The sequence below is a fragment of the Mobula hypostoma genome, chromosome 2 (assembly GCF_963921235.1).
Source record: "Mobula hypostoma chromosome 2, sMobHyp1.1, whole genome shotgun sequence".
Classification (NCBI taxonomy): Eukaryota; Metazoa; Chordata; class Chondrichthyes; order Myliobatiformes; family Myliobatidae; genus Mobula; species Mobula hypostoma.
Window position 1 is genome coordinate 252,247,519 of NC_086098.1, and position 26,323 is coordinate 252,273,841.

The 26,323-nt window shown below is 44.1% G+C and overlaps 1 protein-coding gene across 1 annotated transcript in view; it reads left to right on the forward strand.

Moving 5' to 3' along the window:
• The first annotated feature begins 1,001 nt into the window (after nt 1-1,001).
• LOC134337701 (gametocyte-specific factor 1-like) overlaps nt 1,002-26,323 on the forward strand; it is a 53,311-nt gene continuing 27,989 nt past the window's right edge. Inside the window, exons 1-5 of the mRNA XM_063032902.1 lie at nt 1,002-1,092; nt 1,410-1,519; nt 11,185-11,311; nt 13,023-13,103; nt 17,629-17,698. Coding sequence (XP_062888972.1) covers nt 1,418-1,519; nt 11,185-11,311; nt 13,023-13,103; nt 17,629-17,698 — 380 coding nt within the window. The 5' untranslated portion in view covers nt 1,002-1,092; nt 1,410-1,417. The remainder of the gene's footprint in view (nt 1,093-1,409; nt 1,520-11,184; nt 11,312-13,022; nt 13,104-17,628; nt 17,699-26,323) is intronic.

The following is a 26,323-nucleotide window of genomic DNA, read 5'->3' on the forward strand; positions in this document are numbered from 1 at the left end:
ATCCCCATATCAGCCCCCCCCACGTTCCCCTCCCCATCTCACCCCCACACTCTCCTCCCACATCTCACCCCCTTCCCCTCCCCATCTCAACCCACACATTCCCCTCCCCATCCCCCATCTCAACCCCCACATTCCCCTCCCCATATCACCCCCACATTCCCCTCCCCATCTCACCCCCCACATTCCCCTCCCCATCTCACACCCCCACATTCCCCTCCCCATCTCACACCCCCACGTTCCCATCCCCCTATCACCCTCCACGTTCCCCTCCCCTATCTGACCAACGCAACATTCCCCTCCCCATCTCACACCCCCACATTCCCATCCCCATCTCACCCCCGTTCCCCTCCCCATCTCACCCCCACTCCCCTCCCACATCTCACCCCCACTCCCCTCCCCATCTCACCCCCTTCCCCTCCCCATCTCAACCCCCACTCCCCTCCCCATCTCACCCCCTTCCCCTCCCCATCTCACCCCCTTCCCCTCCCCATCTCACCCCCTTCCCCTCCCCATCTCAACCCCCATTCCCCTCCCCATCTGACCAACCCGACAATCCCCTCCCCATCTCACCCCCCACGTTACCTCCCCTACCCCATCTCACCCCCTCATGCTCCCCTTCCCCTCCCCCATCTCAACCCCCACATTCCCCTCCCCATCTCACACTCCCACGTTCCCCTCCCCTGTCTGACCAACCCGACGTTCCCCTCCCCATCTCACCCCCACATTCCCCTCCCCATCTCACCCCCACATTCCCCTCCCATCTCCATTCCTCCTATCCGCGTTCGCTCCTTTATACCACTGCTCTCCCCAGCCCCCCTTTACCACTTTCCCTGTCTTTTACTCCTTCCCTCCTGCTCCCCACTCCCTTTTGTCTCTCTGCCTTCCCTCACACCGCCCACTAACCCTGCGCAACCCTCACCCAACGCGCACCTCACTCCCCTCCCCCTCACATTGTTGCGCACGTGACCAGGTCCGTTCCCGAGGTCACGGGGTCCGATGCCGGCCAGTGAGCGGGAGTCGGAGTGGCGCGTGGAGCGGCGGGCGTTGGGCGGCTGCTTTTCAAACTCTTCATTGCTGTTGGCTTGGGGACAGGTATAGAGCTGAGGGGATGTCGGGTGTGGGCACTGGGATGGGGTAGTGTGAGAATGTTGGTCGTGTTGCCGAGGGTGGGTGGGTTCCGGTGATAGTGAAGGGATGTCGTTGGGAGGTTTTTATTCATCTAGTTCGAACGCAGCTTCTGGTCGTACAGGTTCCCCACCATCCAGCCTTTCCCATCTCCCCACCCTACTTGTCATTGTCTTCCCCTCCCCTGTCTTTCACACTCCCCCCCCCCGTCCAAACTTAAATACTGAGCAACTTAGTCCTGAATCAGACGGATTGTTCCTTTCGGTGCTAATTTAAGTTTGTAGTTTTCAGAATGAGTTCCATTGACCCCGAAGACCTTCTGCAGTGTCCCTATGACAAGAACCACCACATTCGTGCCTGCAGATTCCCTTATCACCTCGTAAAGTGCAGGAAAGTAAGTCTCATAGTTTTCAGAACGTACTGGCTGCACAACATACTGATACATTTCCCAGCTGGTAGAGTTATGGTGGGAACTCTAATATTAAGGGGCCAGACAACTTGTTACACAATAAGGCTGTATTGGTCAAGAAGGCAAAAGTGGAAGAGTACAAAGATTTTTGGAGAGTTGTAGAGATGCTTAGTTCTCAAAGAGCCAACACAAGGTCTGTATGCTCTGGTATAATTTCATTCTATGAAAGATGAGCAGTGAATAAAATCAAGAAAGCTTTGCCTGTTTTTTGAGTATATTGTTTACCATCCTTTTAAGTTGACACTGGCGATTGGGATACTTCCACTTCAGTCTCTGTGATCTGTGATGGCTGATGAGGTGGATGGGTGTGTAGTTTCTGATCAGCTGTGGGTAGCTGAATAGTTTGTGAGGTGGTGCACTCCTGGCACAGTGTGCTCCGAATGGGTAGGCCCAAAGTTCTCAGCCCCATCCCAAATGCTCCTACTCCACTTCAAGCTGTTGTGGGCTAGAAATTCTCAGGAGTGTGTATTTCTTGGATTTCTTCAAGGTGGTTTTGATCACATCCTTGAACAATTTCCTTTCACCACTTGGTGATCTCTCCTGATAACAGCTCAGGAGTCTGGTATAGGGTGTGTAAGTAATGTGGAGTAACCAGGGGTTCAGTGTTTGGGATGATGGCTTGGGTGAAGATACTGGCATAGGTCATAAGAGTTAATGTGCACAGTCTGTTTCTCAGGATTGGGAAATCGAGATCTGGAAGGCAAGTGATTAAGGTGAGAGGGGAGCTATCTAACAGGAACCTGAATAGGAATAGTACATATATGGAATGAACTGTGGAGGAAGTGGTTAAGCAGGTACATTAACATTTAAAAGTTAGAGACACATAAATAGGAAAGGTTTACAGGAAGTGTGTTGTGTGACTGGTAGAAAGGACAGGCAGGTGATGGGGCAAAATTGCAGTCAGTGGGATGAGCTGCATTGCAACAGACAATGTTGAAAAGGGTGATGAATACAGAATGAGGGCGTTTGTTATGTTTGAATGCACGTTCAGGGAATAAGGCAGATGTTCTTTCGTCCTGACGAAGGGTCTCTGCCCGAAACGTTGACTGTTCGTTTCCATGGATGCTGCCTGACCTGATGAGTTCCTCCAGCGTGTTGTGCGTGTTGCTTTGACCCCATCATCTGCAGACTATTTTGTGTTTACGAGGCAGATGATCTTGTTGGCTGGAATGATGTGGACATTGCTGAGTTGTGGCTGAAGAAGATTATAGTTGGGAGCTTAACATGCAAGGATATATATTGTATCAACTGGACATGCAGTGGGGCAGAGGGAGTGACGTGGCTCTGTTTGTAAAAAATGAAATCAAATCTTTAGAAAAGTGTGACATAAGATTGGAAAGTGTAGAGCCCTTGTAGGTAGAGTTAAGAAATGGCAAGGGTAAAAAAATAACCCTGTTGGGAGTTGTATGTGGGCCTCTGAGCAGTAGCCAGGATGTGGGCTACAAATTACAATGAGATATAGAAAAAGCATCTCAGTTGGACAATGTTATGATAATCAAGGGATTTCAATATGCAGGGAATTTGGGAAAATCAGGTTGGTGCTGGATCCCAAGAGAGTGAATTTGTAGAATGCTTGCAAGGTGGCTTGGGTTGAGCCCATTAATGGAAAGGCAATTCTGAACTGGGTGTTGCATCATGAACCAGATTTGGTTGCAGAACTTATGGTAAAGGAACACTTGGGAGACAGTGATCATAATGATAGAATTCACCCTGCAGTTTGAGACGGAGAAGATAAAGTCAGATGTATAAGTATTACAGTGTAATAAAGGGAGTTACAGAGGCATAACAAAGGAGCTGGCCAAAGTTGATTGGAAGAAAACACTATCTGGGATGACAGCAGGGCAGCAGTGGCTGGAGTTTCTCGAGCAATTCAGAAGTAGTAGTATTCTACTTCCAGATAAGGGAAGTCAAAGTCAACATAAATGCAAAAGAAAGGACATACAATAGAGCAAAAATTAGGGCAAAGGTAGAGGATTGGGAAACTTTTAAAAACCAGCTGAAAAGCCATAAGCAGGGGAAAAATGAAATAAGAATGTAAGCCAACCAGTGATATCAAAGAAGGATACTAGAAGTTTTTTGATTATATAAAGAGTAAAAGAGATGCGAGAGTGGATATCAGACTGCTGGAAAATGATGTGGGAGATGAGTAATGGGTGACAAGGAAATGGAGCACAAACTGGACAAGTATTTTTGCATCAGTCTTCACTGTGGAAGACAGTAGCAGTATGCCAGAAGTTCAAGTGTGTAAGGGGGCAGAGTGAGTATTACTCGGAAGAAAGTTCTTGGGAAGCTCAAAGGTCTGAAGGTAGATAAATCACCTAGACCAGATGAACAACACTCCAGGGTTCTAAAAGAGGTAGAAATAATGGAGGCATCAATAGATTCTGGCAGGGATCCAGAAGACTGGGAAATTGCAAACACGAGGAATTCTGCAGATGCTGGAAATTCAAGCAACACCTATCAAAGTTGCTGGTGAATGCAGCAGGCCAGGCAGCATCTCTAGGAAGAGGTACAGTCGACGTTTCGGGCCAAGACCCTTCATCAGGACTAACTGAAAGAAGAGCTAGTAAGAGATTTGAGAGGGGGAGGGGGAGGTCCAAAATGATAGAAGACAGGAGGGGGAGGGATGGAGCCAAGAGCTGGACAATTGGACGCTCTGTCCGCCAGAGATAGCAGGATCTCCCAGTGGCCACACATTTTAATTTCACGTCCCATTCCCATTCTGACATGTCTATCCATGGTCTCCTCTACTGTAAAGATGAAGCCACACTCAGGTTGGAGGAACAACACCTTATACTCCGTCTGAGTAGCCTCCAACCTGATGGCATGAACATTGACTTCTCAAATTTCCGCTAATGCCCACCTCCCCCTCGTACCTCATCTGTTATTTATTTACATACACACATTCTTTTTCTCTCTCTCTCCTTTTTCTCCCTCTGTCCCTCTCACTATACCCCTTGCCAATCCTCTGGGCTTCCCCCTCCCCCTTTCGTTTCTCCCTGGGCCTCCTGTCCCATGATCCTCTCATATCCCTTTTGCCAATCACCTGTCCAGCTCTTGGCTCCATCCCTCCCCCTCCTGTCTTCTATCATTTTGGATCTCCCCCTCCCCCTCCCACTTTCAAATCTCTTACTAGCTGTTCTTTCAGTTAGGTCCAACGAAGGTTTTCGGCCCGAAACGTCAACTGTACCTCTTCCTAGAGATGCTGCCAGGCCTGCTGTGCTCACCAGCAACTTAGATGGCTGTTGGGAAATGGCAAGTATCACTTCATTCTTTAGGAAAGGAGGGAGACAGTAAAGGAAATTATAGGCCAGGTAGCCTGACATCAATAGTTGTAAAGGTCAAAGTCTCTTGGAGTTCTCTGAAGAAGTAACAAACAAGGTAGACAAATAACGGTGTTGGGACCACTTCTTTTTAAATTGTATGTTAATGATTTGGATAACAGAATTGAAAGCTCTTGGCCAAGTTTGCAGATGATACGAAGGTAGGTAGAGGGGCAGATAATATTGAGGAAGCAGGGTTGCTGCTGAAAGGCTTATACAAATTAGGAGAGTGGGCAGAGAATTGGCAGATGGAATATAGTGTCAGGAAGTGTATGGTAATGCACTTTGAAGGAATAAAAACATAGACTGTTTGCTAAACGGGAATGAAATTCAAAACTCCGAAGTGCAGAGGGACTTGGGAGTCCTTGTACAGGATTCACTAAAGATTTAACTTGCAGGTTGAGTTGGTGGTGAGGAAGCCAAATTTAGTGTTAGCAATCATTTCAAGACAACTAGAATGTAATAATGCACTGGTGAGGCCTTACTGGAGTATTGTGAGCAGTTTTGGGTTCCCTATCTAAGAAAGGATGTGCTGACATTGGAGAGGGTTCAAAAGAGGTTCATGAAAAAAGTTCCGGGAATGAAAGACTTGTCATTTGAGGAGCGTTTGATGGCTTTGGGCGAAGAATGAGAGGGAATCTCATTGTTGAAAGGCCTACATATAGTGGATGTGGAGAGGACATTTCTATAGTAGGGGAAGTTTAGTACCAGAGGGACATTCATTCAGAATAGAGATGAAGAGGAATTTCTTTAGCCAGAGAATGATAAATCTGGAATTCATTGCTACAGGCAGTTGTGGAGGCCAAGTCTGTATGTATATTTAAGGCAGAGGTTGATAGATTCTTGATTGGTCAAGGCATGAATGGGTACAGGGAGAAGGCAGGAGATTGGGCCCAAGAGGAAAAATGGATCAGAGAAATGGTGGAGCTGACTTGATGGGCCAAATGGCCTAATTCTGCTCCTATGTTTTGTGATAAGCCTGTTCAGTGGTATTATTTGAAGAAGAAAATTGGCTCCTCTGCTCTTGGAAAAGGTACAATGGAACGCTAAGAGAGCAGAATCACTCCCTAATAATGTCTTGTTGGAAAGGCAGCATCTCCATTTAGTGCAATATTACTTCAGAGCTGGGACCTTGAACTCTTGAGTGAGGTTATCCCTCGATGTCCATGGTTTATCAAGGGTTGGATAAAAAGTGGAGAAAAGGAAGTGTGTGGTAGATAATTTCTGATTTCAAGAGATGCCACTATGATTTATGTGGAGCCATCAAGGTGGCAAAATGGCACCAAGGACAAAATCTAGTCACAATTCAGCAACAATGACAAATGCAGTGTTTGGCAAGGACTGCACATCATCGTGGACTTCAAGAGGAAACACAGCACTACGACCAACTTTGCCGCTTCACTCCTGGACGAGCTAAATTTTTTATGCTCGATTTGAGGTTGATAGGACTGAATCCCCGAGGTGAGCTGCCAATAAGACCTGCACTGTGGTATTCTCCGAGACTGGGGTACATAGAACATTCCAATGTGTCAACAGCCGCAAGGCAGTGGGGCCGGATGGCATCCCAGGGTGCGTCCTTAAAGTGTGTGCTGAACAGCTGGCAGGTATGTTTACAGGCATTTTTAATCTCTCCCTCTCCCAGTGTGTAGTGCCCTCCTGTTTCAAATCGTCCATTGTCCCTGTACCTAAGAAAACCAAAGTAGCATGCCTGAACGATTGGCAGCCTGTCTTACTCACCTCAATTATAAACAAATGCTTTGAGAGGCTGGTTAAAGTCTACCTCTGCAGCATGCTGGGCACCCACATTGGACCTCCTACAATTCACCTACTGACAGAACCGGCCACAGCACTACACACTGTCCTCATTCACCTGGAGAAAGGGGAACGCTGTTGCTGGACTACAGTTCAACTTTCAACATCATAATTCCCTCCAGCCTTGACAGGAGGCTCAGAGACCTCAGCCTGCACCCCACCTTGTGCAGCTGGATCCTGGACTTCCTATCGGATCGCTGACAGGTGGTAAGGATGGCCTCCCTCACCTCAGCCCCTCTGACCCTCAACATAGGTGCCCCCAGGGTTGTGTTCCAAGTCCCCTCCTCTACTTCCTTTACACCCACGACTGTACTGCCATACACAGCTCCAATCTGCTGATCAAATTTGAAGATGACACAACTTTGATTGACCTTATTTCTAGCGGTAATGAGACAGCCTGCAGAGGAGAGGTTGACACCCTGACTCAGTAGTGCCAGGATAGTAAAGGGGTGGGAAGTTCAAGGCGATATTAGAGGAAGGTTTTTTACTCAGAGAGTGGTTGGTGCGTGGAATGCACTGCCTGAGTCAGTGGTGGAGGCAGATACACTAGTGAAGTTTAAGAGACTACTAGACAGGTATATGGAGGAATCTAAGGTGGGGGCTTATGTGGGAGGCAGGGTTTGAGGGTCGGCACAACATTGTGGGCCGAAGGGCCTGTACTGTGCTGTAATATTCTATGTTCTATAATAACCTCTCCCTCAATGTCCAAAAAACAAAAGATAAACGTCAATGGGTCTGTAGTTGAGAGTAGTTTCAAGTTCTTTGGGATAAACATCACTGATGATCTCACCTGGACTGTATACATTAGCCATGTGGCAAAAAAAAGCACAACAACTTCTCTTCCACCTTCAGGCGACCGAAGAAGTTTGGCATGGGCCCCAAATCCTCAAGTACTTCCTGTGAGGCACCATTGAGAACATACTGACTGACTGTATCACTACCTGGTACGGGAACAGCACCATCCTTGATTGCTGATTCCAGTGCATCTGGATGTGAACTTGCCTCCATTGAAGATATTTACAGCAGCAAGGGCAAAAAGAAGGCTTGTTTCAGTTGCTTCTGTCTGACAAATGGTACGGCAGAGTTAAAGCTATGGGCCAGCTTCTTTCTACAAGCCATTAGATTTTTTTAATTCACCTGAGGCTAGTACAAAAATTGCATGGGCCTCAGCAGAGGTATTTTAAAACATCCTTTGCCAGGATGAGATGCCAGAGGAATGGAGGATAGCTAATAGGAGCAGAATTTGGCCATTCAGTTCATCAAGTCTGTTCCGCCATTCCATCCTGGCTGATCCCAGATCCACTCAACCCCATACACCTGCCTTCTTGCCATAACCTTTGATGCCCTGACCAATCTGGAAGCTATCAATTAAAGCTGTTACATTGTTCAAGAAAGGATCCAAGAATATGCCAGAAAATAATTGGCTAGTGAGCCTGGTGTTAGTTGTGAGTAAATTATTGGAAGGTATTCCAAAGGACTGGATATACAAGTACTTGGATAGACGGCATGATTAGATATCGTAAACATGGGTTTGTATATTGTCATACTTTATTGATCCCAGGGGGAAATTGGTTAAATGGTAGGTTGTGTCTAATCAGTCTTAGTTTTTCAAGAGTGGTTACCAGGAAAGTTGATGGGAAAAAAGGCAGTGGATGGTGTCTACATGGACTTTAGCAAGCTTCTTCATAAGGTCTCATGTGGGAGGCTGTCAAGAAGATTCAGTCACTTGGTTTTCAAGATGAAGTAGCAAATTGGATTCAACATTGGCTTCGCAGGAGAAGCCATTGAGTAGTAGCAGATGGTTGCCTCTTTGACTGGAGGCCTGTGACAAGTTGTGTGCTGCAGGGGTCAATGTAGTTGTTGTATATCAATGATCTGGACAGTAATGTGGTAACTGCACCGTGGTCTGGATGAGCTGGAAAAAGGGCAGATAGAATTTAATGCAGACAGGTGTGAGGTGTTACATTTTGGGAGGATAGGGTAGGAATGCACAGTCAGTGGTAGGGCACTGAGGGGTGTCCTTGGACCCCGTGCAGAAATTGCAGGTGCCACAGCAGAGTATGTAGTAAACTGAATAGCAAATTAGCGGATAACACAAAGATTGTGGGTGTAGTGGACAGCGAGGAAGACTATCATAGTCTGGCTAAAAAAGTGGCAGATGAAATTTAATGCAGACAAGTGTGAGCTGTTGCATTTGGGAGGACAAGCCAGGGTAGGTCTTGGATGGTGAGTGGTAGGGCACTGAGGAGTGCAGTAGAACAGAGGGATGCAGGAATACGGATCCATAATTCCATCAAAGGGGTGTCAGTGGTAGATAGGGTTGTAAAGAAAGCTTTTGGCACATTGGCCCTCATAAATCAAAATATTAAGTATAGGAGCTGGGATATTATGTTGAAGTATGAGACATTGAGAGGCCTAATTTGGAGCATTGCATTTTGGTTGCCTACCTCCAGGAAATATCTCAATAAGATTGAAAAACTGCAAAGGAAATTTACAAGAGTATTGCTAGGACTTGAGTTACAGGAAAAGGTTGAATAGATTAGAACTTTATTCCCTAGAGCATTGAAGAATGAGGGGAGAGAGGTATAGCAATTCTGAGGGATTTGGATAGGGTGAATGTGAAATATTTAAGGAGAAACTGAGAGGAGCGGTTCTTCACTCAGAGGATGTTGCAAGTGTGGAACAATCTGCTAGTGGAAGCCATGGTTGTAGGTTTGATTGTAACATTTAAGAGAATTTTGGTTAAGTACATAGATTTGTGATATTTCCTGTATCAGTTGATCATTAAAAAGGTGATTAGCATTACTAATCAGGTTATGTTCTCCACAAGCAAGAGAAAATCTCTAGATGCTGGAAATCAGAGCAACACAGAAAATACTGGAGGAATGCAGCAGGCCAGGCAGCATCTACGGAAAAAAACTACAGATGATGTTTTGAGCCAAAACCCTTTGACAGGACTGGAGGAAAAAAAAGCTGAGGAGTAGATTGAAAAGGTTGGGGAGGGGAGAGAGAAACACGAGGTGATTGGTGAAACCTGGAAGGGGAGGGATGAAGTAAAGTGCTGAGAATTTGATTGTGAAAAGGGGATGGGAAATGGAGAAGGGGGGCATTACCAGAGGTTTGAGAAATTGATGTTCATGCCATAAGTTTGGAGGCTACCCAAACGTGATATAAGATGTTGTTCCTCCAACCCAAGTGTGGTCTTGTCACAACAGTGAAGGAGGATGGACATATCGGAATAGGAAGAGGAATTAAAATGGGCGGCCACTGGGAGATCTGGCTTGTGCTGGCGGAGATGCTTTGTGAAGTGGTCTATGTCGGGTCTCACCAATGTACAGGAGGCCACACTGGGAGCACTGAACACAGTAAATGACCCCCAGCAGACCCACAGGGGAATTGTCGTCTCGCCTGGAAGGACTGTTTAGGGCTTGGAATGGTTGTGTAGAAGCAGGTGTAGCTTTGCCGAGCATCTGCGTTCCGCCAGAACAAACGGAATCTCCCAGTAGCCACCCATTTTAATTCTACTTCCCATTCCCATTCGGATATGTCTATCCATGGCCTCCTCCACTGCTGACTGATATCTTTAGAGCTTTAGTAACTCATGCACCAAACAAAGCAGTCTTATTATTCACTTTCTGTGCGTGTGTATGTATTGTACTCTAAATTGAAACCAAACTTAAATTTACGTTCTTCATTTCCAAATCATTTTGTGAAATATCTAAGTGGATTGTGTTGAACTGCTTTACTGACAGATGCTACAGTTTGGAAAACAGAGTTAATGAGGGATCTGTCTGGTTATATACATTTGATAATTCATCATATGTTTGTTTCCTCAAGCCTACCTCCGACCGAGCTTTTAGACATCTGTCAATATTGCACTGTTTGTCTTATTCCTGTACGGTGATTAGAGATGTTTAATGTAATTTGTTTGCTACCTTTGGTGTTTTAATATATTATTTGATGAGGATTTCAATCTGGCATTACCAAAATAATTTATGATCTTAAGTAAAGGCATCCATTAGTCTTGCGAGACCATGGATCTGCGCCTGGAAAGTTTTCACTCTCCAGGGCGCAGGCCTGGGCAAGGTTGTATGGAAGATCAGCAGTTGCCCGTGCTGCAAGTCTCCCCTCTCCACGACACCAATGTTGTCCAAGGGAAGTGCGTTAGGACCCATACAGCTTGGCACCAGTGTTGTTTCAGAGCAATGTGTGATTAAGTGCCTTGCTCAAGGACACAATACGTTGCCTCGGCTGTGGCTCGAACTCATGACCTTCAGGTCGCTAGTCCAATGCCTTAATCACTTGGCCACGTGCCCACACTTTATGATCTTAAATGTATATAAATTAGAGACTCAAAGATGAAACAAGCAGGAAGCATATGCATGTACTGTATTTTGCATCTAATTAAATGGTCTCTAAATAATTCTTCTTTTATTCTTACTTTGGCTTTATAAGAATTTCCCTGACATAGCTCGGAAATTAGAGTCCTGCCCATTCAATGCAAGACACTGTATTCCAAAAGCGGAAATGATGCATCATATTATGAATTGTGTGGACAAGAAGGTCATTGAGGAAGAGTTTGGTAAGAAGAGTGATGCTATTATACATTGGGGCAGGGAAGTTGGAATTAAACTTGCAACTAAAATTACAAAACCAGCTGGAGGAATTCAGTAGATTAGGCAGCATCTGTGGAGGCAGAGTGATGATATATAGATGCCATGCACAGTCATGACCTAAAATGTTGCTCAACCAGTAAATTCCTCCAGTCATTGGTTCTTCCCAAATTTGCAGTCTCTTGTCTATAACTAATGTTACAAGGGAATGTATTTCAAATTTAGTCAGATAATTTTAGATTGCAGTTTGTGAATTAGACTCTGCTTGCAGAGGCACAGAGATGAGCATGCTATCTGGGTTACCTACTAAGGTGCTTGCTGTAAATGTGTCACATTGGGTGTGCTTGGTGTTTTGATTGTATGGGTTGAATAATCTGGGTGTTGAGAATGGGGTGTCCTGTGGTTTTTATGTTAAAGCCCTTTTGGGCTGAATTGATATGAATAGAAACATAGAAAATAGGTGCAGGAGTAGGCCATTTGGCCCTTCGAGCCTGCACCGTCATTCAGTACGATCATGGCTGATCATTCAACTCAGAACCCTGTACCTGCCTTCTCTCCATGCCCCCTGATCCCTTTAGCCACAAGGGCCTTATCTAACTCCCTCTTAAGTATAGCCAATGAACTGGCCTCAACTGTTTCCTGTGGCAGAGAATTCCACAGATTCACCACTCTCTGTGTGAAGAAGTTTTTCCTCATCTCGGTCCTAAAAGGCTTCCCCTTTATCCTCAAACTGTGACCCCTCGTTCTGGACTTCCCCATCATCGGGAACAATCTTCCTGCATCTAGCCTGTCCAATCCCTTTAGAATTTTATACGTTTCAATAAGATCCCCCCTCAGTCTTCTAAATTCCAGAGAGTATAAGTCTAGCCGATCCAGTCTTTTATCATATGAAAGTCCTGCCATCCCAGGAATCAATCTGGTGAACCTTCTTTGTACTCCCTCTATGGCAAGAATGTCTTTCCTCAGATTAGGGGACCAGAACGGCACATAATACTCTAGGTGTGGTCTCACCAAGGCCTTGTACAACTGCAGTAGTACCTCCCTGCTCCTGTACTTGAATCCTCTTGCTATGAATGCCAGCATACCATTCGCCTTTTTCACCACCTGCTGTAGCTGCATGCCCACTTTCAATGACTAGTGTACAATGACACCCAGGTCTCGTTGCACCTCCCCTATTCCTAATCGGCCACCATTCAGATAATAATCTGTTTTCCTGTTCTTGCCACCAAGGTGGATAACCTCACATTTATTCACATTAAATTGCATCTGCCATGAATTTGCCCACTCACCTAACCTATCCAAGTCACCCTGCATCCTCTTAGCATCCTCCTCACAGCTAACACTGCGGCCCAGTTTTGTGTCATCCGCAAACTTGGAGATGCTGCATTTAATTCCCTCGTCTAAGTCATTAATATATATTGTAAACAACTGGGGTCCCAGCACTGAGCCTTACAGTACCCCACTCGTCACTGCCTGCTATTCTGAAAGGTCCCGTTTATTCCCACTCTTTGCTTCCTGTCTGCCAACCAATTCATCATGTCTGATGGTGCAGATCAGGGTGCCAACTCTGGAGTTTGGTGTATGTGTGGGGTTGTAGACTTCGTTGAGTGAATATTAGGGTAATTCTGAAACTGTCATATTGAAATGTAAGATGTGTTCATTGCTTTCCTCAATTCACAGTTTTCAATGCCCAAGGAAAGCCTTATGATATCCCTCAAAGTGCATGGCAGTGTCCTCCCCCTGAGGAAGACTGGGACAAAGGTTGGTGTTGAGTATATTTTGATTGGCCTTCACTCAATTTGTTTCTGTTTTCTTCTGTCTTAGCATCACCTATCAGTCCTCTCCATTAAATATTTGCCTATCCATATCACATCCTCGTATGAGACAGTCCCCAACTTTTTGCCTTCTGATTGGATAGCACAGCAAAGAGGGGAGGTAGGTAAAACTGGTGTAACTGTTGAAGAGAATGCCAGTAAAATCTCAGAAGAATGGTTGGTAAAAATTGATAAAAGGAGCAAGTAGAAAAGTTGACAATATATATCAAGTGAACAAGTCCCCTGGTCCATTTGGAATGTATCCCAGGTTGCTGAGAGTCCTAGGGTAGAGGTTGCAGAAGGACTTCTCATAATTTTCTATTCCTCCCCAGATACAGAGCATGGTTCAAGGACTGGAGAATGGGAGATTTAACACCTTTGGGAGGAGGAAAAGTGACAAGTAGACAAAGGGAAATGTACTCGACCTCAGATGTAAGGAAGATTTACAAACAATAGCCAGGGAACCATTAAGTGGCTCTTGAAATTTGACTCGATCATCATCATTTTGTGCCGTGTCATATGATGTAGGTGATCATGGTCTCATGGCCATGATTGTTCTTGGCAAATTCTTCTACAGAAGTGTTTTGCTATTGCCTTCTGGCAGTGTCTTTGCAAGATGAGTGACACCAGCCATTATCAATACTCATCAGAGATTATTTGCATAACCAGGACCTGTGATATGGACTAGCTGCTCATAAAGTCATCTAACCATCCACCACCTGCTCCCTGGTGGATGGGGGGGTGGGTTGAGCAGGTGTCACATCTTTGCTAAAGGTGACCTGTGGGCTAGCGGAGGGAAGGAGCACCTTACACTTCCTTTGGTAGAGACGTATCTTCACCCAATTGACTTGATAAGTCTTGGATTGGTCAACAGAATTGAGGTCTGTAAAAATAAAAACTCAGTAGCAGCAGGGAAGAGAAGTTGGATTAAAGGCAGCAAGCAGCGAGAAGTAGTAAAAGGTTTTTTCCCCCTTAGACTGGAGGAAGGTGTGTAGTGATATCCCCAGGGTTCAGTTCTGGGATCACTGCTTTTATCTATATCTATGACTTGGGCAAGGGCATGCAAGGCAAAATTGAATTGACTTTATTTCTTACATTCTTCACATACATGAGGAGCAGAAATCTTTACGTTTCCATCTAAATGTGCAATGTGCAATCGTAGTAATTTATAATAAATAGAACATTCAGTGTAATATACGTTCAGATCAGCATTCATCAGTCTGATGGCCTGGTGGAAGAAGCTGTCCCAGAGCCTGTTGGTCCTGGCTTTTTGTTGCAGTACTGCTTCCCGGATGGTAGCAGCCATCTTAGCGTGCAAATGTCCAAATCTGCTCATGACCCGAAGATTGAAAGTGCAATGAATTGTGAGGAGGATAGTAGCTCTCTGTTACAGGACGTAGCTAGACTGGCAGAATGGGAAGTAAAGTGGCAGATTTTTTTTATATATAGGGAAGTGTAAAGAGAACCAAATTAGAATATATAAATGAAGATTTTCTGCCTCCATCAAACTTCTGGTATTGAGTTCTGGCCCCTTGAATTCATGCAGCTGGAAGAAGTTCCTACACGTCTGTAGATTGCATGCAATCACTCTGATACAAAGAACTCTCATGCTGTGAGAATGTTTATCTTGTATTGATTGAAACAGAAGAAAAGACCTATTAAAAGACGAGAGCATTAGAGGCTTCAGAGTGATATAAATATCTTTAGAAAAAGATCTGTCAAATAATGTGAAGAAATGTGGAATTGTCCATGAGGGGGATGGTGGGGTGAAGTATGTTCTTTGAGTGGTGACAGAAAGGAGAGCTGTGAGATACAGAGAGATCTGGGTGCACAGCATAATTAGGAAAACTTTGTTATTGAACAAAGAATTGAATGCAGGGCAGGTATGGTACAAAACATCAATGAGACCATACCCAGAGTACAGTATAGGTCTGCTTATTGTTATGGAGTACACTGGAAAGCTAATTTTTTAATGTATTGCTCCCTCAGAATATTTTGTGGTGACGATAGACCACGTGAAACTAAACACAAATATAACTTCAACCACTTGTATCACATAGAAATTTGGAGAAACGGGAAATTAACTTTTCAATGAATTGAATTGCATAAATAGTGCTGGCACTTTGCAATAGTTCAACTAAGCTAAAAATGTTTTGATGGTTTTCATTTGTACTGTGTCGGAGCCTTCTCACTTGTGTCCAATAATAATCAGCTAGTATTGATGGATTCCAGTTGCCTTGATACAGTTTCTCCATGACCACAAATATCCTGGTGAAACCTTTCAACCGTGCTTGTCACTGACAGCGCCAAATTTGAAGGGAAGACGTCTAAATGGGAATGCAGAAAATTAATCTTTAGTGACATGTTGCACTTCACGGTTTTGTGTGCTTAAAGCATGTTGTCAGCCAGCTGTATGTAGTTTGGTGCTCTGAAATTGCCAAGAAAACTTTCAACAACATCCTTGAATGCCTTCCATGCACTTTTTCTCAGGTCCCATGAGAAGTTCTTCAGATTGCCTATCATTGATGACCTGTTTGGTTTGTGGACCAACAAAAATGCTTTCCTTAATCTTCCTGGTTATTCTGGGAAACATTTGTTTCAAATATCAAAATCCTTTATGGAAATTTTTGTGCATGATGACAGCAGATTCCCTCCTTGCAGTCTTGAACCCAGTAAACCTGTTTTTGCCTTTGACAAACCCAACTCAGATTGAGAGATTAGATGAGGCTTACTTGACATAAAGGGCTGAAAATCTGTATCAGTGTCTGTTGTTTTCTATTCTGGCGTGTGCATTGCAAATCTTTATCTGCCTCCTCCAAACTTTGTCTCTGTTGGTTTTGGTACTGGAAGACTCGTCATGCATAGGTCTCATGGCCAAAGGATTTCTTGTTTTTAGCAGAGAAACCAGATAGAAGTAATAGTCTGTCACATGATCCTTCTGCTCTTGCCAGATCATCAGAACGACAAACAGCGTTGACTTCCGAGTACCTCTGAGCCAAGCTAAGATTGACAGCACAAGTTGCGCAACAAGTGTGAGGAGCTCAGGTTTTATCTTGGTCACCAATTTTACACCCAAAGTAGAACTCATAGGCTTTCTTAATAAGAGGAGTCACACTCCATCTGTGAGATTTAAGTGTATACAAGCCACAAATATAACAAAGTATCACAGCTATTACAACATTGGTGAGACATTTTGCTATCACAAATACTCCTGAAAATACAATTACTCTATTATAATGAATACATATTGTAGCATAGAGCATGCACATCAATGTGATTGCAAAGTGCAATGCATAAAATGGTGTGTGCGTGATCCTTTTATAGTTTTTCTAAAATCTGTCCTTGGCCAGCCAGTGGTGATGTGGCATCAGCACCGGACTTTAAGGCAAGTGGTCTCAGGTTTGAATCTAGCTGGCTCCTTGCACACTTTCCATGCTAGGTTGAACGTCGAGCTAAGAACTCAGCCTTGTTTTTTTTTAAAAAAGGGACAGATGCTCAAGAAGTGGGAAGGTTGCGGTCCAATGTGTCATAAGGCTTGGAGGGAATGACAATAAAACCTCTCCTGCCATGCAGTAACCACCCTGCCTAAGCATGTCCAGGCATGCCTAGACAAGATAGAAAATTTTTCTGTTTTCATTATGGGTAACATTTTAATTGACTTGAATTATGAATTGAAATAAGAAATGTAGGCAATTTTTAAAATTAGGTGTGTAATAGGGTAATTTCATTGTGATTTTCATGATCAAGAGCCCAAAATTTATAGGATATACCCACAAGTATTCAGGAAGCAAAATCTTTGTTGTCCAGTGATATTAATGTGTTGGAAGTGACTGATATTAGTAGGATTAGTGTAAATGAATGGTTGATATTGACTGGGCTTAAGGCTGTTTCTCTGCTGTACTTCTGTGATAGCTGGAGTGGGTGAGTTGTTTAATGATAGGTTGGAGAGGATGTGTTTGTAACTTGAAGTCTCATAGAATAAGAGGAGACTCGACTGAGGCATCCCAGGTTCTGAGGAGTCTCAACAGGGAGGATTTAGAGAGTATGTTTTTGCTTAAGGGTGAAATCTACAACTGGAACTTACTGTTTAAGAAGCCATGGGTTTAAGGTGATGTTTGTTTTTCTTAGAGTGGTGAGAGTCCTTGGAACACTTGCTTCCTCAAAGGGCAGTGAAAATAAGACTGAATATTTCTAAGGTAGAGGGAGATCATTTCTAATGAGATGTGAAGGATTACTGTAGGTAGATGGGAATGTAGTTAATTTTACAGAATGGAAGAACGGGCTTGAGAGGGCAGGTAACCAGCTTCTTTTCCTGATTATGTTTATATATGATCAATATCACCATTGTTCACAGTGCTCCTGATTGTGACAATGTATTCATGCTCTTGATTTTCCCACTATCCTTTTTACTGTTTTAACTGTACCTTTGTAACTGATCTTGTAAATTTACCTTTGTAACTGATTTTTTGAAGATGAAGATGAATCTTCTGGGACATTCATCTACGGCTACACCAACCTGAACAGAAACTGCATCAAAACCAGGTAGTTACTGTTTTTTAGAAAGCTCAACAGTGATGCTGTGGAACAAACAGCTTCCAGTCTTAATCATTTCAGTATAAAATCATACTGAAAGTTTTACTTACTGGCTGCTAAGCTGCTGGCATTTAGGGCAGCAATGAAGGTCCTCCATTTCTGTCAGTGTTCAGGGCTTCCACTTGGTTTTCACTACTGTCAGTCATGGAAGTCCCGGGTGGAGACTCAGGAATATTGTTGCATTCAGATGCAGAAGGATTCTTCATTAGTGTTTCCATAGCAATTTTGTTTTACCAGTCAGGAATTGTTAGCCCTGTGCTGAACCCCTGAACCTGGAGAACCAGTGGTTCTCTATCCTTTGACTTGACATGGATAACCCTGCCAAGAGCCAAAAGCGTACAGCCCTGACTCCAGCCAACATAGCTCCAGCCCATTAAGGTATAGAACATAGAATAGTACAGCACAGTACAGGCCCTTGGGCACACAATGTTGTGCTGACCCTCAAACCCTGCCTCCCATATAACCCCCTACCTTAAATTCCTCCATATCCTTGTCTAGTAGTCTCTTAAACTTCACTGGTGTATCTGCCTCCACCACTGACTCCACGCGCCAACCACTCTGAGTAAAAAACCTTCCTCTAATATCCCCCTTGAACTTCCCACCCCTTACCTTAAAGCCATGTCCTCTTGTATTGAGCAGTGGTGCCCTGGGGAAGAGGCGCTGGCCATCCACTCTATCTATTGGTGAACCAAATTGGTAAGGGTGCTGAGGAAGAGGATTTCTTGGAATGTATGCGGGATGGTTTTTTGAACCAACATGTCGAGGAACCAACTATGGAGCAGGCTATTCTAGACTGGATATTGAGAAATGAGGAAGGGTTAATTAGCAATCTTGTCATGAGAGGTCCCTTGGGTAAGAGTGACCATAATGTGGTGGAATTCTCCATTAAGGTGGAGAGTGACATAGTTAATTCAGAAACAACGGTTCTGAACTTAAAGAAGGATAACTTTGAAGGTATGAGACTTGAATTAGCTAAGACAGACGGGCAAATGACACTTAAAGGGTTGACGGTGGATATGCAATGGCAAGCATTTAAAAAAAAGTCCAGAACGAGGGGTCACAGATTGAGGTTAAAGGGGAAGCCTTTCAGGACCGAGATTAGGAAAAGCTTCTTCACACAGAGAGTGGTGAATCTGTGGAATTCTCTGCCACAGGAAACAGTTGAGGCCAGTTCATTGGCTATATTTAAGAGGGAGTTAGATATGGCCGTTGTGGCTAAAGGGATCAGGGGGTATGGAGGGAAGGCTGGTACAGGGTTCTGAGTTGGATGATCAGCCATGATCATACTGAATGGCGGTGCAGGCTCGAAGGGCCGAATGGCCTACTCCTGCACCTATTTTCTATGTTTTCTATTCCTCTTATTATCTTGTACACCTCCATCATGTCTCCTCTCATCCTCCTTCTCTCCAAAGAGTAAAGCCCTAGCTCCCTTAATCTCTGATCATAATGCATACTCTCTAAACCAGGCAGCATCCTGGTAAATCTCCTCTGTACCCTTTCCAATGCTTCCACATCCTTCCTAGAGTGAGGCGACCAGAACTGGACACAGTACTCCAAGTGTGGCCTAACCAGAGTTTTACAGAGCTGCATCATTACATTGTGACTCTTAAGCTATATCCCTCGACTTATGAAAGCTAACACCCCATAAGCTTTCTTAACTACACTATCCACCTGTGAGGCAACTTTCAGGGATCTGTGGACATGTACCCCCAGATCCCTCTGCTCCTCCACACTACCAAGTATCCTACCATTTACTTTGTACTCTGCCTTGGAGTTTGTCCTTCTAAAGTGTACCACCTCATACTTCTCCGGGTTGAACTCCATCTGCCACTTCTCAGCTCACTTCTGCATCCTATCGATGTCTCTCTGCAATCTTTGACAATCCTCTACACTACCTACAACACCACCAACCTTTGTGTCGTCTGCAAACTTGCCAACCCACCCTTCTATCCCCACATCCAGGTCATTAATAAAAATCACGAAAAGTAGAGGTCCCAGAAGAGATCCTTGTGTCATAATCCTACAATCTGAATGTACTCCCTCCACCACAATCCTCTGCCTTCTGCAGGCAAGCTAATTCTGAATCCACCTGGCCAAACTTCCCTGGATCCCATGCCTTCTGACTGTCTGAATAAGCCTACCGTGTGGAACCTTGTCAAATGCCTTACTAAAATCCATATAGATCACATGCACTGCACTACCCTCATCTATATGCCTGGTCACCTCTTCAAAGAACTCTATCAGGCTTGTTAGACATGATCTGCCCTTCACAAAGCCATGCTGACTGTCCCTGATCAGACCATGACTCTCTAAATGCCCACAGATCCTATCTCTAAGAATCTTTTCCAATAGCTTTCCCACCACAGACGTAAGGCTCAGCAATCTCTTCCCTCGCCTCGTGGAGCAGCCTGGGGAATATTCCGTCAGGCCCCGGGGACTTATCTGTCCTAATGTATTTTAACAACTCCAATACCTCCTCTCCGTTAATATCAACATGCTCCAGAATATCAACCTCACTCATATTGTCCTCACCGTCATCAAGTTCCCTCTCATTGGTGAATACTGAAGAGAAGTATTCATTGAGGACCCTGCTCACTTCCACAGCCTCCAGGCACATCTTCCCACCTTTATTTCTAATCGGTCCTACCTTCACTCCTGTCATCCTTTTTTTCTAAACATAATTGAAGAATGCCCTGGGGTTTTCCTTTACCCTACTCGCCAAGGCCTTCTCATGCCCCCTTCTTGCTCTTCTCAGCCCCTTCTTAAGCTCCTTTCTTGCTTCCCTATATTCCTCAATAGACCCATCTGATCTTTGCTTCCTAAACCTCATGTATGGTGCCTTCCTTCAGCTGACTAGATTTTCCACCTCACTTGTCACCCATGGTTCCTTCACCCTACCATTCTTTATCTTCCTCACTGGGACAAATTTATTCCTAACATCCTGCAAGAGATCTCTAAACATCGGCCACATGTCCATAGTGCATTCCCCTGCAAAAATATTATCCCAATTCACACCTGCAAGTTCTATCCTTATAACCTCATAACTTGCCTTTCCCCAATTAAAAATGTTCCTGTCCTCCCTGATTCTATCCTTTTCCATGATAATGCTAAAGGCCAGGGAGCGGTGGTCACTGTCCCCAGATGCTCACCCACTGAGAGATCTGTGACCTGACCCGGTTCATTACCTAGTACTAGATCTAGTATGGCATTACCCCTGGTCGGCCTGTCCACATACTGTGGCAGGAATCTGTCCTGGACACACTTAACAAACTGCCCCATCTGAACCCTTGGAACTAATCAGGTGCCAATCAACATTAGGGAAGTTAAAGTCACCCATGATAACAACCCTGTTATTTTTGCACCTTTCCAAAATCTGCCTCCCAATCTGCTCCTCTGTATCTCTGCTGCTACCAGGGGGCCTATAGAATACCCCCAATAGAGTAACTGTTCCCTCCCTGTTCTTGACTTCCACCCATACTGACTCAAAAGAGCATCCTGCTGCATTACTCACCCTTTCTTTAGCTGTAATAGTATCCCTAACCAGTAATGCCACCCCTCCTCCCCTTTTTCCGCTCTTTCTATCCCTTTTAAAGCACTGAAATCCAGGAATATTGAGAATCCATTCCTGCCCTGGTGCCAGCCAAGTCTCTGTAATTGCCACTACATCATAATTCCATGTATGTATCCAAGCTCTCAGTTCATCACCTTTGTTCCTGATGCTTCTTGCATTGAGGTACACACACTTCAGCCCTTCTACCTTACTATCTTTACACCGTTTATTCTGCTTCTCTTTCCTCAAAGCCTTTCTATATGTTAGATCTGGTATGCAAGCCTCCAAACCACAACAAGGTTGTGGTCCTCTTGAAGGGCTGAGAGTCTTACCCCAAGTTAAAAGTTATCTTGGATGAATAGTTGGATTGTTCAGAGCAGGAAAAAAATTACAAAAAATTGTGTAGAAAAATTTCTGTAAAGTACAAAGAAAAGCAAAGTAGCAATTGTAACATTAACTAGCACAACAGAAAAGGGAACACAAGAAGTAAAACCTACAGTCCAGAGAACATCTTAATGGGTCGAGTCAAGTGTCATGGTGGGAGTGGGGAGGGACTTGGTTTGAATGAACTTGAACAAGTGGAAAGGACATCAGAGAAAAATGAAAGGTAGGGGCAGAGTTCAGTTAAACAAAGCAGTGACATGGAATACTTGTAACTTGGGGCAAGGTCACTCGCTCAGCTGAGATGATGGATCGATCACTGTTTTTGTGGAGGAAACAGTTATGGTTCAGACCAAATATGCTCTTCTTATAAATTAATAGATTCGCCGCAGTATAGATATTGATGTCTTTGATGGATATTCAGGGTAGACTGTGGCAAAAAAGTTGTTTTATGGCAACAAGAGCCCATCACAATCTGGAAGAATGCAGGTGTTGCAGGGTATATTTAAAACTGAAATTAGGAAACTGAAAGGTGTTCTTAGTATAATATAGGTATGTGAAGTTGAGGAAATTCCAAAGCTGTTTAATGAATAAGTGATAGGAAATAAAGCTCAAGAAAGAAGTGGTCCTGTGAGAGATTTCCCTGTCCACTCTTAATCTATGATCTCTAGTTCTAGTCTCACCCAACTTCAGTGGAAATAGAAACCTGCTTGCATTTACCCCATCTATACTACTCATAATTTTATTTACCTCTATCAAACCTCCTCTCAGTCTTCTAAGTTCAAGGGATAAACTCCTAACCTACTCAACCTTTCCCTATAGTTCAGGAGCTCAAGTCCTGGCAACATCCTTCCAAATTTTTTCTGCATGCTCTCAATCTTATTTACATCTTTCCTGTAGGTGGGTGACCAAAATAGGACACAATACTCCAAATTAGGCCTTAACAATGTCTTATACAATTTCAGTATAACATCCCAACTCCTGTACTTGGTACACTAATTTATGAAGGCCAATATGCCAAAAACTTTCTTTACTACCCTGTCTACCTGTGGTGCCACTTTAGAGATAGTATAGCTCTGTCTTCCCAAATCCCTCTGTTCTACCACACTCCTAGTGCCCTACAACTAACCGTGCAAGATCTACCCTGGTTGGTCCTCCAAAGTGCAAGGCCTCACACTTGTCTGCATTAAATTCCGTTGTGCAATTTTAACAGCTGGTCCAGATCCTTCTACATTCTTTAATAGTCTTTCTCGCTGTCCATTACACCCCCAATCTTGGTATTATCTGCAAATTTGCTGGTCCAGTTTACCACATTATCATCCAGATCATTGATAAAGACAACAAGCAACAACAGACCCAGTGCCGATCCTTGTGGCACACCACTAGTCTCAGGCCTCCAGTCCAGGAGGCAACAGTCTACAGCCACTCTCGAGCTTCTGCAAAGCGAGTGTCTAATCCAATTTACTACTTAATCACATTGCAGTTTCACTCAAAAGTACTGATGACAAACTTGATTAAAACCTCTTAATTTAACTTCCCAGATGATTCTGAGTTGTATGCAACCTGTTTTATGCATGTGCTCTTTAAGATACAAAAGTTGGTTTCACATTGCATGCAATACTTTGACATTAAAAGAAGTATACATTTCAATTATGCTCAAAAGTACTGACTGCAAACTTGATGGAAACCTCTTAACTTCCCATAGGACTCTGAGTTGTCTGTAACCTGTTTTATGCCTGTACTCTTTAAGATACAAAAGTTAGTTTCACAGGGCATACAATACATTGACACTAAAAGACCATAAGACAAAGGAGCAAAAGCCGGCCATTCAGCCCATCGAGTCTGCTCCGCCATTTTATCATGAGCTGATCCATTCTCCCATTCTGTCCCACTCCCCCGCCTTCTCACCATAACCTTTGATGCCCTGGCTACTCAGATACCCATCAATCTCTGCCTTAAATACACCCAATGACTTGGCCTCCACTGCTGCCCATGGCAAGAAATTCCATAGATTCACCACCCTCTGACTAAAAAAATTTCTTTGCGTTTCTGTTCTGAATGGGCGCCCTTCAATCCCTAAGTCATGCCCTCTCGTACTAGACTCCCCCATCATGGGAAACAACTTTGCCACATCCATTCTGTCCATGCCTTTCAACATTTGAAATGTTTCTATGAGGTCTCCCCTCATTCTTCTAAACTCGAAGGAATACAGTCCAAGAGCGGACAAACGTTCCTCATATGTTAACTCTCTCATTCCCGGAATCATTTTAGTGAGTCTTCTCTGTACCCTCTCCAATGTCAGCACATCCTTTCTTAAATAAGGAGACCAAAACTGCCCACAGTACTCCAAGTGAGGTCTCACCAGCCCCTTATAGAGCCTCAACATCACATCCCTGCTCCTATACTCTGTTCCTCTAGAAATGAATGCCAACATTGCATTCACCTTCTTCACTACTGACTCAACCTGGAGGTTAACTTTAAGGGTATCCTGTACGAGGACTCCCAAGTCCCGTTGCATCTCAGAACCTTGAATTCTTTCCCCATTTAAATAATAGTCTGCCCGTTTATTTTTTCTGCCAAAGTGCATAACCATACACTTTCCAACATTGTACTTCATTTGCCACTTCTCTGCCCATTTTTCCAATCTATCTAAGTCTCTCTGCAGACTCGCCGTTTCCTCAGCACTACCGGCCCCTCCACCTATCTTCGTATCGTCAGCAAATTTAGCCACAAAGCCATCTATTCCATAATCCAAATCGTTGATGTACAATGTAAAAAGGAGCGGCCCCAACACGGACCCCTGTGGAACACCACTGGTAACCGGCAGCCAACCAGAATAGGATCCCTTTATTCCCACTCTCTGTTTCCTGCCAATCAGCCAACGCTCTATCCACGTATGTAACTTTCCCGTAATCCCATGGGCTCTTATCTTGTTAAGTAACCTTGTGTGGCACCTTGTCAAAGGCCTTCTGAAAATCCAAATATACAACATCCACCGCATCTCCCTTGTCTAGCCTACTGGTAATTTCCTCAAAAAATTGTAATAGGTTTGTCAGGCAGGATTTTCCTTTAAGGAATCCATGCTGAGTTCTGCCTATCTTGTCATATGCCTCCAGGTACTCTGTAATCTCATCCTTGACAATCGACTCCAACAACTTCCCAACCACCGATGTTAAGCTAACAGGTCTATAATTTCCTTTTTGCTTCCTTGCCCCCTTCTTAAATAGCGGAGTGACATTTGCAATCATCCAGTCCTCCAGAACCATGCCAGAATCTATCGTCTTTTGAAAGATCATCGCTAATGCCCGCGCAATCTCCACAGCTACTTCCTTCAGAACACGCGGGTGCATTCCATCTGGTCCAGGAGATTTATCTACCTTTAGACGATTCATATTCCTGACTACTTTCTCTGTCGTAATTGTGACTGCGCACACTTCTCTTCCCTGCCACCCTTGAGTGTCCGATATACTGCTGATGTCTTCCTCAATGAAGACTGATGCAAAATACTCGTTCAGTTCCTCTGCCATCTCCTTATCTCCCATTACAATTTCTCCAGCATCATTTTCTATCGGTCCTATATCTACTCTCACCTGTCTTTTACTCGTTATGTACTTGAAAAAGCTTTTAGTATCCTTTTTGATATTATTTGCTAGCTTCCTTTCATAGTTAATCTTTTCCCTCTTAATGACCTTAAAAACTTCCCAATCCTCTGTCTTCCCACTAATTTTTACTTCCTTGTATGCCCTCTCCTTTGCTTTAACTTTGGCTTTGACTTCTCTTGTCAACCACGGTTGCATCCTTTTTCCACTCAAAAATTTCTTCTTTTTTGGAATATACCTGTCTTGCACCTTCCTCATTTCTCGCATAAACTCCAGCCACTGCTGCTGTGCTGTCTTTCCCGCCAGTGTCCCTTCCCAGTCAGCTTTGGCCAGTTCCTCTCTCATGCCACTGTAATTTTCTTTACTCCACTGAAATACCGACACATCAGATTTCGGCTTCTCTTTTTCAAATTTCACGGTGAACTCAATCATGTTATGATCACTGCCTCCTAAGGGTTCCTTCACCTCAATCTCTCTAATCACCTCCGGTTCGGTATACAATACCCAATCCAGTACAGCCGATCCCCTAGTGGGTTCAACAACAAGCTGTTCTAGAAAGCCATCTCGCAGACATTCTACAAATTCTCTCTTACGAGATTCAGTGCCGACCTGATTTTCCCAATCCACTCGCATGTTAAAATACCCCACAATTATCATAACACTGCCCTTCTGACAAGACTTTTCTATTTCCAGTTGTAATTTGTAGTCCACATCCCTGCAGCTGTTTGGAGGCCTATAGCTAACTGCCATCAGGATCCTTTTGCCCCTTCTATTTCTCAGCTCAATCCATAAAGATTCTGCACCTTCTGATCCTATATCACCTCTCTCTAATGATTTAATATCATTTCTTACCAATAAAGCCATGCCTCCCCCTCTGCCTACCTTCCTATCCTTCCGATACACCGTGTATCCTTGGACGTTCAGCTCCCAGAGACATGCATCCTTTAGCCAGGTCTCAGTGATGGCCACAATATCATACCTGATATTGTGAGGTACACATTGCAGTTTCACTCAAAAGTATTGTCTGCAAACTTGATGGAAACT